The sequence below is a fragment of the Pristiophorus japonicus genome, chromosome 3, assembly GCF_044704955.1.
Source record: "Pristiophorus japonicus isolate sPriJap1 chromosome 3, sPriJap1.hap1, whole genome shotgun sequence".
Taxonomy (NCBI): Eukaryota; Metazoa; Chordata; class Chondrichthyes; family Pristiophoridae; genus Pristiophorus; species Pristiophorus japonicus.
In genome coordinates, this window is record NC_091979.1 from 24,678,642 (window position 1) to 24,691,324 (window position 12,683).

General features: G+C 49.4%; 1 protein-coding gene and 1 long non-coding RNA gene across 3 annotated transcripts in view; one reads left to right on the top strand and one right to left on the bottom strand.

Moving 5' to 3' along the window:
- Positions 1–12,683, bottom strand: part of adcy5 (adenylate cyclase 5) — a 531,201-nt gene that overhangs the window by 236,764 nt on the left and 281,754 nt on the right. Inside the window, exon 3 of the mRNA XM_070875264.1 lies at positions 9,338–9,459. Within this exon, the coding sequence (XP_070731365.1) occupies positions 9,338–9,459 (122 nt within the window). The remainder of the gene's footprint in view (positions 1–9,337; positions 9,460–12,683) is intronic.
- LOC139259689 (uncharacterized) overlaps positions 1–12,683 on the top strand; it is a 180,907-nt gene that overhangs the window by 149,938 nt on the left and 18,286 nt on the right. The gene's annotated exons all lie outside the window — the stretch shown is intronic.

Consider the following 12,683-nt stretch of genomic DNA (forward strand, 5'->3'; position numbering starts at 1 on the left):
TAAAAACATTCACAGCTAAAGATGTATCGCGCCGACTGAAGACTGACTTAAAACCACCTTTTCCAGGGCGGTCTGCAGGGTCGGCAGTATGTCGGTGGTAAGTGATCAATTTGGCGATTTTGGGCGGTATGTCGGTGGTAAGTGATCAATTTGGCGATTTTGGGCGGTATGTCGGTGGTAAGTGATCAATTTGGCGATTTTGGGCGGTATGTCGGTGGTAAGTGATCAATTTGGCGATTTTGGGCGGTATGTCGGTGGTAAGTGATCAATTTGGCGATTTTGGGCGGTATGTCGGCGGTGTGCAGGGGCGGACAGTATGCATACCTCCTGGCGGTATGTCACTGATGAATTTTCCGCTGGGCGGTATGAGGGCAGTATGTAGGCATTTTCTGATCAATTTCGCGATTTTGGGCGGTATGTCAGCAGTCCGTGGGCGGTATGTCCACCAATTTCGGGCCCATTATCTTAAAAAGAGCAGCGAGCGGCGGCCTGGCAATGGCACGTGCTGGTGCAGGAGAGCGACGGCAGTGAAGAGGGCGACTGGATTGGACGTCAGCATAATCCAAGTCGGTGATCGGAGCGTGGGCAGGCGCAGCAGGAGCAGCGAGGTCGGGACGAAGGAGAGGCGAGAGTTTGGAGCCCAGAAGAGGCGAGGGCCCAGGGGCAGCACGGGCCCAGCCCACACTGCGATATGTGTGCGCACTAGGTCCGTGCAGCAGAGCTGGTCTCCAGTCGTTGAGGCCAATTCACGAAATATATTCAAAAAGGAGTTAGATGAAGTCCTTACTACTAGGGGGATCAAGGGGTATGGCGAGAAAGCAGGAATGGGGTACTGAAGTTGCATGTTCAGCCATGAACTCATTGAATGGCGGTGCAGGCTCGAAGGGCTGAATGGCCTACTCCTGCACCTATTTTCTATGATTCTATGTCTTGGTTAACCCTTGCCACTGGACCAAGGCCAAGCTGGTGTGCAACGGCCACCAAAAAAATCCACGCACAGGCATCTTCCACACTTCAAGAAGTAGTTTGTGACCTGGAATATTAGGTCCTTCATTGAAATACATGTGAACTCATCCCTTTTTGGCGTGGAAGCAAGTCATCCTCGATTCAGGGGACCGCCTATGGTGATGAAGACATTATCCGAATTACAATGATGCTAGTGGTTTGCTCCTGCTTAAATGAATTTGTTTCAACTACAGCCCACTGAACAGTTGTAAAGTTCCTCTGTGCTATTTTTAAGATAATAATTAGTACTTTCGCTTCAACTACGTTAAACAAACACACACACTGAGGTAGATTAACCTGTACGCTACACATAACAGATGGACTGACATCAGCTGCCTGGAGTCCTAGGTTGGCTGTGTCTGCGCTCCTCTAATTCTACCCTCTTGTGCACCCCTGATTATAATGAGGGGTGATCTTATTGAAACTTATGATAATGAGAGGGCTCGACAAGGTGGATGCAGAGAGGATATTTCCACTCATAGGGCAAACTAAAACTAGGGGACATAGTCTCAGAATAAGGGACCGTCCATTTAAAACTGAGTTGAGGAGGAATTTCTTCTTTCAGAGGGTCGTAAATCTGTGGAATTCTCTGCCCCAGAGAGCTGTGGAGGCTGGGTCATTGAGTATATTTAAGGTGGAGACAGTCAGATTTTTGAGCATAAGGGAGTAAAAGGTTATGGGGAGCGGGTGGGGAAGTGGAGCTGAGTCCATGATCAGATCAGCCAAGATCTTATTGAATAGCGGAACAGACTCGAGGGGCCAAATGGCCTACACCTGCTCCTATTTCTTATGTTCTTATGATCTTATGGTCTTATGCTCTTAATCGCTCAACCATCGGTGGCCGTGCCTTCTGTTGCCTGGGCCCCAAGCTCTGGAACTCCCTGCCTAAACCTCTCCACCTCGCTACCTCTCTTTCCTCCTTTACGACCCTCCTTAAAACCTACCTCTTTGACCAAGCTTTTAGTCGTCTGGATGAATTTCTTCTTATGCGGCTCAGTGTTAGATTAATTTGATTTGTCTTAAAGCGCCTGTGAAGCACCTTGGGACGTTTTACTACATGAAAGGCGTTATACAAATACAAGTTGTTATGTCTGTGATGAAGGAGCAATTCGATCGGGCGATTATTATGCAGAGACAACGCACACATATTTCGGGCAGAAATTGTAATCCTGTCTCAGTTTACAGATCCATAACCTTAACCCCCCCTCCCCCTCCCCCAGCCCCCCCTCATAATCTCACCTCCTCTAGTCCTACCGCCGTCCGAGATCTCTGCCCATCCCCCGCTCTCTTCGCCCCACCATTGGTGGCCGTGTCTTCGGCAGTCTTAAGCTCTGGAATTCCCTCCCTAAACCTCTCCACCTATCTCTCGTTTCTCTAGCAAGACAATCCTTAAAACTTACCTCCGTAAGCAAGCGATCTCATTGAAACATATCGGCCTTGAAATCCCGGCCTCCCTGGGTCCGTACGGAGTGTGTACGGACCCGCGAAGGCATCGCAAAAGCCGGTTTGTTCTTATTTGGTCACCTGTCCCAATGTCATCATCTTTGGCTCGGTGTCAAATTTCTGCTTGATAAAGTTCCTGTAAAGCACCTTGGGACGTTTTACTAGGTTAAAGCTGCTATATAAATGCAGATTGATGTTGAATGGGGCTAATTTATCTGATATCAGAACATAAGAAACAGGAGCAGGAGTAGGCCATTCGGCCTCTCGAGCCTGCTCCGCCATTCAATAAGATCATGGCTGATCTCAGCTCCACTTCCCTGCCCACTCCATAACCCTATACTTGCTGCTATTTCCCACAATTAATGTATTTCACCTTGGTAAGTTGGACAAAAATCAAATGAAATAATAATAATAAAAAAGAAAGATGGTCACCTTGTTATAGGGTGGGGTATTGATGCTGAAGTTTCCTACTCTGTGTCAGCTGTGGCTCAGTGGGTAGCCCTGAGTCAAAGGGTTGTGGGTTCAAGTCCCACTCCAGAGACTTGAGCACAAAAATCTAGGCTGACCCTCCCAGTGCAGTGCTGAGGGAGCGCTGCAGTGTCGGAGGTGTCGTCTTTCGGATGAGATGTTAAACCGAGGCCCCGTCTGCCATCTCGGGTGGACCCAAAAGATCCCAGGGCACTATTTCGAAGAAGAGCAGGGGAGTTATCTGGGGCCAATATTTATCCCTCAATCGACATAACAAAAAAACAGATTATCTGGTTATTTATCACATTGCTGTTTGGGGGAGCTTGCTGTGCGCAAATTGGCTGCTGTGTTTCCCACATCACAACAGGGACTACACTCCAAAAGTACTCCGTTGGCTGGAAAGCGCTTTGGGACGTCCGGTGGTCGTGGAAGGCGCTATATAAATGCAAGTCTTTGTTCTTTCTTTTACTCAGAAGGTTAAACTGTTGGCAGATACAACAAACTGGAACCTTATTGAAGTCATTCCCTGGTGTTTCTCAGGCCAGGCCCCTGCGGTCCGCTCTGTTCATCTCTTCAATGAGGCTCTGTCCCTCTGCTACATTCATGAAGCCTGACGGCACTCTCGCTGGGGGCTTCACAGTTTGCTTTGCAGAGGCCAGGAATAGATCGGGCTGAATTATACATCACAGCCGCTTCCCTTAGTAGTGATTCTGATGCCTGGGGCATCACACAGCTGAATCACATCACTGAAACAGATTATCTGGTCATCATCACGTTGCTGTTTGTGGGAGCTTGCTGTGCACATGTTGGCTGCTGTGTTTCCCACATTACAACAGTGACTACACCCCAAAAGTAGTTCATTGGCTGTAACGCGTTTTGGGAAGTCCTGCAACATGAGATCTGAACGCAAGTCTTTCTTTAATTGTGGCCTAAATGTTAATTTTCATATGCTTGGCCTCCTTAGCGGCTCAGAGGAGATAACGGGGCGCTTAGCGCTTACCGACCAGGCATGGGGAGAAGATCGACTCTGGCCATACTCGGCGGGAGGTTTGTGGCGGTGGTGGGGCGTGGCGCCCCAATCCCCTTCGCCCGGAGATCGTGATGTCATCGCTGTGTGTGTCCGCCCCAGTAACGCCCCGGACTCGAACTTGGGTTCCGCCCCCCCCCCCGCAGCATCGCGCATGCATTGGAACCGGCCCGAACACCATGTTGCCTGTTGGACCGCTGGCCGATGGCCGCCGAGCCCTGAGGCGGGGGGAACAGCAGCGTGCAGAGAGAGTCGGTGGGCGACCGGGGGGGGCGGGGGAGAGAGAGAGAGAGAGAGAGAGAGAGCGCCTGGTTGGGGTCAGGCGGGGGGGGCGGGGAGGGGGAGGGGGTGAAAAACTGGCTTGGGTGGGGGGGTATCCTGTTTGGGGGGCAGGGTGAGAGTGAGCCTGGTTGGGGGAGAGGGCAGAGAGAGCCTGTTTGGCTGGGGGGGGGGGGGAGACGGATGGGGGGGGAGAGAGAGCCTGGTTGGCGGGGGAGGGGTGGAGGACAGAGAGCCTGGTTGGTGGTGGGGGGGGGGGGGGGAGGTGGGTGGAGAGAGAGCCTGGTTGGGGGAGAGGGGAGAGAGAGCCTGTTTTTTGGGGGGGGGGGGGGGAACAGTGAGCCTGTTTTGGCGGGGGGGTGGTGGAAGAGAAAGCCTGGTTGGGTGAGGGGTGGGGGAGGGGTGGAAAGGGAGCCTGTTTAGTAGGGAGGAGGGGGAGATTGCCTGTTTGGGGGTTCGGAGACCGGGAGCCTGGTTTTGGGGGTGGTGGGGTGACGGAGAGAGCGAGCCTGGTTGGGGTGGTGGGAGAGAGAGGGCCTTTTGGGGAGGGGGGGCGGTGAGAGAGTCTGGTTGGGGGGGAGAGAGAGAGATGGGGTGGGGGGGATGGGGGGAGAGAGAAATGGGTTGGGGGGGGAGAGAGAGAGAGACAGGGTGGGGGGGGAGAGAGAGAGATGGGGTGGGAGGGGCAGGAAGAGAGGGAACTCAGGGAAGACAAATCACGTTCATTCAACCCCCTTTACACCTACACTCGACATTGTTGGAGTGGATGAAATCCAGAAGTCATGACACTGATACTTCAGACCCAATAAACCTGTTAACAATCCTCACACAATGTCCCATGTATGGTGGGGGGGGGGGTTAAGGTTGGGTAAGGGACTTAGGCTGGGATAAGGGGGATGCACTTGCTCTGGGGTAAGGAGGGACTTCGACTGGAGGAGGGTTGTGTCCTCTCTCACTTCTGAAGTCCAAACGGATCATGTTACAATGCGCAAAGTTAGGTTGGGCGGTTCCATTTACACATTCCAGAGAAACTGCAGGGTGTGGCTTATCCTCCAATCAGCAATAGGTCATGTGATAATGGAGAGCCAATCAGAGAAACGGCTGCAATTCAGTTCGTACAGGTTGAACCTCCCTTATCCAGAACTCCCTTATCCAGAACCACCCCTCGTCCAGAACCATTCCCGGCCACTGGGTGGCGCATGCGCAAAACTCCGACATGAACAAATTGAAGTCCTTCCTCGCTGCCGACTCCTGCAATCGCTAGCCTGACCCCGCGATCCACCAACCCCCCCCTTCCTCCCCTCCCCCACCCATGATCTCTCTGCCGCACTCCCAGCCCCAAGCCAGCCAGCCCCGATATCCCCTGCCCCGATATCCCCTCGCTCAATACCTGCACCATTCAATTTAAGGTGACCAACCCTCGTCCGGAAAAATTCCTTATCCCAGAACAGGCCAGGTCCTGAGGGCTCCGGATAAGGGAGGGTCAACCTGTACAAATAAACGCATCCTTAAAAAAAATTCTGAAACGTTCGAACTCGATTTTTTTCCAAGCCTCTGCCCTCCCGATCGATCAGCCCGGCACTCTGCTGCGGTGCTTCGCGGCTGATGGGGCCGGATCGCGGCTGCCTTCGGGGGCCGGGTAGGTTTTTCCCTTACAGGGCCTGCAGCGACGGCCTGTCCCTTTATGGGAGGGAAGGAGCCTTCCAACGTGGCAGCGTTGCACACCTACCGACCCCCCTCTGCTGCCCCCTTGTGCTCCAGGCAGGAAGTGCGGCGCTTGATTTATCATTCCGCTTCCTTCCTGGAGCCCAAACCCCCAATTTCTGCGAATGTTTTCAACTTTTAAAAGTTAGTCCCACGAATGGGGCGCTCCCGAATTTCCACCCCCCCGTACTTTTCGTCACATTTGAAAATACCCCATAATTCAGATGTCCTGCCTTTGATCACCCTCGGCCCATCCACGCTGCCACCCTTACTTAGTGCTCCACTTTACATAAGGGTGAGACAAGTGTCTCCCTTTTTAATTCTACCTGGCGCTACTCTAACCACCGTGTTCAACGCACTGCTGCGCAGTGAGAATTTGCGGGAAATACCAGGATTTGCACAGGCTTATCACTCACTACCATTCCACTCATCAGTATCCTCTAGAACTTCTACGCTCTCCAACAGTTGCTGTTTCGTGCTCCAGGAAAAGCTTGGGATGTCGGGCTTGGCTCTTGAGATGCTGAGTGGAGAAACGAGCTGCCTGCCTGTTAAGGATCTCAGTGGGCAGGGTGATGTGATGTGTCACCAAGCTCATGGTCTACAGGGCTGTAGTAATACCCACCCTCCTGTAAAGCTCAGAGACATGGACCATGTACAGTAGACACCTCAAGTCGCTGGAGAAATGCCACCAGCGATGTCTCCGCAAGATCCCGCAAATCCCCTGGGAGGACAGACGCACCACCGTTAGCGTCCTCGACCAGCCCAACATCTCCAGGATTGAAACACTGACCACACTTGATCAGCTCCGTTGGGCGGGCCACATTGTTCACATGCCAGATGCAAGACTCCCAAAGCAAACGCTCTACTCGGAACTCCTTCATGGCAAACGAGTCAAAGGTGGGCAGTGGAAACGTTACAAGGACACCCTCAAAGCCTCCCTGATAAAGTGCAACATCCCCACTGACACCTGGGAGTCCCTGGCCAAAGACCGCCCTAAGTGGAGGAAGTGCATCCAGGAGGGCAGCTAAGCTCCTGAGTCTCGTTGCCGAGAGCATGCAGAAATCAAGCGCAGGCAGCGGAAAGAGCGTGCGGCAAACCTGTCCCACCCTCCCTTTCCCTCAATGACTAGCTGTCCCACCTTTGACAGAGACTGTGGTTCTCGTATTGGACTGTTCAGTCACCTAAGAACTCATGTTAAGAGTGGAAGCAAGTTTTCCTCGATTCCTGGAGTTTAGAAAAATGAGAGGGGATCTCATAGAAACGTATAAAATTCTGACGGGATTGAACAGGTTAGATGCAGGAAGAATGTTCCCGATGTTGGGAAATTCCAGAACCAGGGGTCACAGTCTAAGGATAAGGAGTAAGCCATCTAGGACTGAGATAAGGAGAAACTTCTTCACTCAGAGAATTGCGAACCTGTGGAATTCTCTACTACAGAAAGTTGTTGATGCCAGTTCGTTAGATATATTCAAAAGGGAGTTAGATGTGGCCCTTATGGCTAAAGGGATCAAGGGGTATGGAGAGAAAGCAGGAATAGGGTACTGAGGTTGCATGATCAGCCATGATCATATTGAATGGTGGTGCAGGCTCGAAGGGCCGAATGGCCAACTCCTGCACCTATTTTCTATGTTTCTATGCTAAATGGCCTAGCTCTAATTTTGAGATTGTGTCCACTCATTCTGGATTCCTCCACCACGCCATCGTACACCACAGAAGGAGGCCACTAGGCCCATTGTGCCTGTGCCGGCTCTTTGATAGTGCTCTCCAATTAGTCCCACTCCCCCTGCTCTTTCCCCACAGCCCTGAAAATATTTCCCCTTCCAGCATATATCCAATTCCCTTTTCAAAGTTACTATTGAATCTGCTTTCAGTCAGTGCATCCCAGATCATAACAGCTTGCTGCGTAAAAAAAAAAATTCTCCTCGTCAATAAAATCATCTTTGTGCTTGGTTGCCAAAAAACAAAACTATTTTTTGATGCTTTTTAAATAATCAAGTGCCAAAGCACAAGCTTATCTCCCTGCCCATTTCAAAAAAAATAAAAAAAAAATAAAAATGTTATCTCAAGGATTTTTTTTGGCAATTAACTTAATCTCGTGTCCTCTGGTTACCAACCCGCCTGCCAGTGGGAATAGCGATTCCCCATTTACTCTATCAAAACTCTTCACAATTTTGAGCACTCTATTAAATGTCCCTTTAACATTCTCTGCTCTAAAGAGGAGAACCCCCAGCTTCTGCAGTCTCCCCACATATTTGAAAACCCTCATCTCTGGCACTGTTCAAGCAAATCTCATCCGGGACCTCTCTCAGGCCTTGACATTCCTCCCAAAGGATGGTGCCCAGAATTGGACACAATACCCTTTCTGAGGCCTGACCAGCAATTGATAAAGGTTTAGCATAACTTCCCTGATTTTGTACTCCAAAGCCAGAATCCCACATGCTTTTTCAACAGCCTTTACCCAACCTGTCCTGCCAACTTCAAAGATTGATGTACACACACCCCCAGGTCTCTCTGTTCCTGCACCCCCTTTAAAATTGTGCCATTTAATTTATATCGCCTCGCCTCATTCTTCCCGCCAAAATACGTGACTTAACACTTCTCTGCGTTAAATGTCATCTGCCATGTGCCTGCCCATTTCACCAGTCTGTCTATGTCGGAAGAACATAAGAGATAGGAGCAGGAGTAGGCCATTCGGCCCCTCGAGCCTGTTCCGCCATTCAATATCATGGCTGATCTTCTAGCTCAACTCCACTTTCCTGCACCATCTCCATTTCCCTTGATTCCCTTAATAGCCAAAAAATCTTGCAATCTCTGTCTTAATTATACGCAAAGACTGAGCCTCCACAACCCTCTGGGGTAGAGAATTCCAAAAATTCACCATCTTCTGAGTGAAGACATTTTTCCACATCTCAGTCCTAAATGGCCGACCCCTTATTCTGAGACTGTGACCCCTGGTTCTAGACTCCCCAGCCAGAGGAAACATCCTCCCTGCATCTACCTTGTCAATCCCTGTAAGAATTGTGTATGTTTCAATGAGATCACCCCTCGTTCTTCTAAACTCTGTCTTCCTGAAGTCTGATACTATCCTCCTCATTGTTTACTGCATTTCCAGAGTTTTGTGTCAGCTGCCAAAGTTGAAAATGCGCCATTGTAGGCCCAAGTCCAGATCATTAATGTATATCGAAAAGAGCAATGGTCCTAACTAACACCAACCCCTGGAGGACACCACTGTATAGTTCCCTCTGTTCTGAAATACAACCATTCATTGCTACTCTCTGCTTTCTGCTTCTCAGCCAACTTCATATCCATACTGCCACTGTCCCTCTATAAGTCCTCCATAAAGCATGGTGGTGCTGATGAGCTGACAACGCGCAGAGACTAAACACCGGTGGCAAAGGTGGAGTCACCTACCTGACATTGTCATGCTTCTGTATATAAATCTTGTGGAACATCATGTCCTCCTGTTTGGCGTTAATGTCGGCCTTCATTTCCATGGCAACGTGGCGTGGAAGTACTGACAACAGGAGGCGCTCCTGTGTGAGGAGGAAGCAAATTGAAATGGTCAGACCAGGGGAGACAACGCAGTCCGCTCCGGCCTCCTCCCGTTTGCTCCTGAAAGGCTCAACTAACGCTGGGGAAGGCCGTCCGTGAATGACATCACAGCCAAGGCCGATCCTGTCCACACAGGCCCTCTTTCAAGAAGGCAGCTCATCACCGCCTTCTTGAGGGCAACTAAGGATGTGCAATAAATGCCGGCCTTGCCAGCGACGCCCACATCCCACGGAATGAATAAAAAAAGAAGCCAGCAATCTGGAACAGGGTCACAGCCTGGTTTTGCCCCTCCCCCCCACCCCTCCTCTCTCTCTCTCTCTCTCTCTCTCACACGAGACGAGACGAGACAAAGCATATTGGACCTGGTTGTAGCATCCTTACAGCCACCAGCTGAGACCAGCTCACTCAACACAGACCACGGATCAAGGCTGGGACCTTCACAGGTAAAGGTACAACAATTTGTATTTATATAGCGCCTTTAACGTAGTGAAACATCCCAAGGCACTTCACAGAAGTATTATGAGATAAAAAAATTGACACCAAAGTAGAAATGAGCGCAGGTGACCAAAAGCTTGGCCGAAGAGGTATTGTTTTAAGGAGGCAAGAGAGGTAGAGAGGTGGAGATGTTTAGGGAGGGGAGTTCCAGAGCTTGGGGCCCAGGCAACAGAAGGCACGGCCACCGATGTTGAGCGATTATAATCGGGGATGCTCAAGAGGGCAGAATTAGAGGAGCGCACTCATCACGAGGGGGTTATGGGGTTGGAGGAGATTACAGAGATAGGGAGGTGTGAGGCCATAGAGGAATTTGAAAATAAGGATGAGAATTTTGAAATCGAGGCATTGCTTAACCGGAAACCAATGTAGGTCGGTGAGCACAGGGGTGATGGGTGAGCGGGACGTAATGCGAGTTAGGACACGGACAGCCGAGTTTTGGATCGCTTCTAGTTTACATAGGGTAGAATGTGGGAGTGCATTGGAATAGTTAAGTCTAGAGGTAACAGAGGCATTGATGAGGGCTTCAGCAGTGGATGAGCTGAGGCAAAGGCGGAGACGGGCGATGTTACGGAGGTGGAAATGGGCGGTCTTACACACAATCACCATCAGGAAGACTGCCCATTTAGGGCTTTATGATAAAATGAAAAAGCATTTTATATCGTGCTCTTGATGACCTCGAGACACCCCAAAGCGCATCACAGCCAACGAAGCACTTTTTGGAGTGTAGTCACTCTTGTAATGTAGAGAAACGTGGCAGCCAATTTGCGCACAGCAAGCTCCCACAGACAGCAATGTGATAATGACCAGATAATCTGTTTCTGGGAATGTGGGTTGTGGGATAAATATTGGCATATATTGGACAAATTCTAACAATTGCATTGCTGCCTGAGTGCCATTAGTATTAAATGCTTTCCGTGTACGATCTTTTAACATATTCATAGGAGGTTTTCCAGAACCATTCATTATTCATATAATTTTAACACAGCATATATGAATTATTCAGGTGCTTAGTATAATGAGCAGCACCCAATCGTCCTCTGTGTGCTACAGTTTACTGATAATTAGACAGTGTTACTAAAAATATAATCTGAATTATTCAGCGACTTGAATTAAACAAGTGGAACAACAGGAGGCTTTTTAAAAAATACAATGGGCAGAAAATTCCGGCCTTGCCGAGTGCGTACGAAGTGCGCATGGACTCGGCAAAGCCTCGCAAAAGCCAGTTCTCGGAGCGCCGATAACGGCCTTTTCTGATCTGTCAAAATGTCTTTAGTTAGATCGCACGCATCCCCGGGAGAAGGACATCTGCGTGGGAGTGATTGGGCTATTTGCCCAACTCATGCCCAGCGAATGCCCGTCAAACCCTTACACCTGGTAAAAGCAGGCGCATAGCTTACTTTTACCGTCGTAACACTTTTAAGACATAGAAAAATGAAATGTAATCATTCATTTTTATATTAAAAACCCTGTCCATTAAGGTAAGTTTATTTTTAGCCCTATTATTAAAAACACATTAAGAACTTATTCCAAAAAATATCTTTTCTTCCTAAAACATTGAACTACTTTTTAATTTGAATTAATTTGAAATATGTGTGGTGTTTTTTAAATTTATTGTGCTGTGTTTTATGTTTTAGGGGGTTATTCTCATTGATAGTAATGGGAGCCCGTACAGAGTGATTGGTGGTCTAGCCAACGCATTTTAAAAGAATCTAGGGAAGAGATAGAAGAGGCTTTACTTCACATATTTAATAATTGATTAGAACAAGGTGTAGTGCCAGAGGACTGGTAGATAGCTAACGTAATGCCTATATTTAAGAAGGGGGACAGAACATGTCCAGGGAACTATAGACCAGTCAGCTTAACATCGGTGGTAGGAAAAATAATGCAATCCCTACTACAGGAGAAAACAGAAGCACATCTGGAAACCAAAAATATAATAATGACTAGTCAGCATGGATTTCATGCCAGTTATTGATGTTGTAGTTATTGCAACACTGATAAAGTGCAACATCCCCACCGACACCTGGGAGTCCCTGGCCAAAGACCGCCCTAAGTGGAGGAAGTGCATCTGGGAGGGCGTTGAGCACCTCGAGTCTCATCGCCGAGAGCATGCAGAAAACAAGCGCAGGCAGCGGAAGGAGCGTGCGGCAAACCAGACTCCCCACCCACCCTTTCCCTCAACCACTGTCTGTCCCACCTGTGACAGAGACTGTAATTCCCGTATTGGACTGTACAGTCGCCTGAGGACTCATTTTTAGAGTGGAAGCAAGTCTTCCTCGATTCCGAGGGACTGCCTGTGATGATGATGAGTTATTGCCACACTGCATTGCCAGTTCACCCACACACACTCTGTTTGGTGAGTATACCCTCAAGTGCCTTCCGCCGCCCTCCCCATATTTAATGGTAGAATCCAACCTTTTTTTTCCATTGTGTCAGCCTTAGCTCAGTGGGTAGCACACTTGCCTCTGAGTTAGAAGATTGTGGGTTCAAGTCCCACCCCAGGGACTTGAGCATGTAACCTAGGCTGACAGTCCAGTGGAGTGCTGCACTATCGGTGGTGCCATCTTTTGGGTGAGACTTTAAACCGAGGCCCCATCTGCTCCTTCAGGTGGAAAGGTAAAAGAGTAGGGGAGTTCCTCCCCTGTGTCTTGGCCAATATTTATCACTTTAAAAAATCAGTCATTATCTCATTGCTGTTTGTGTAATTCCT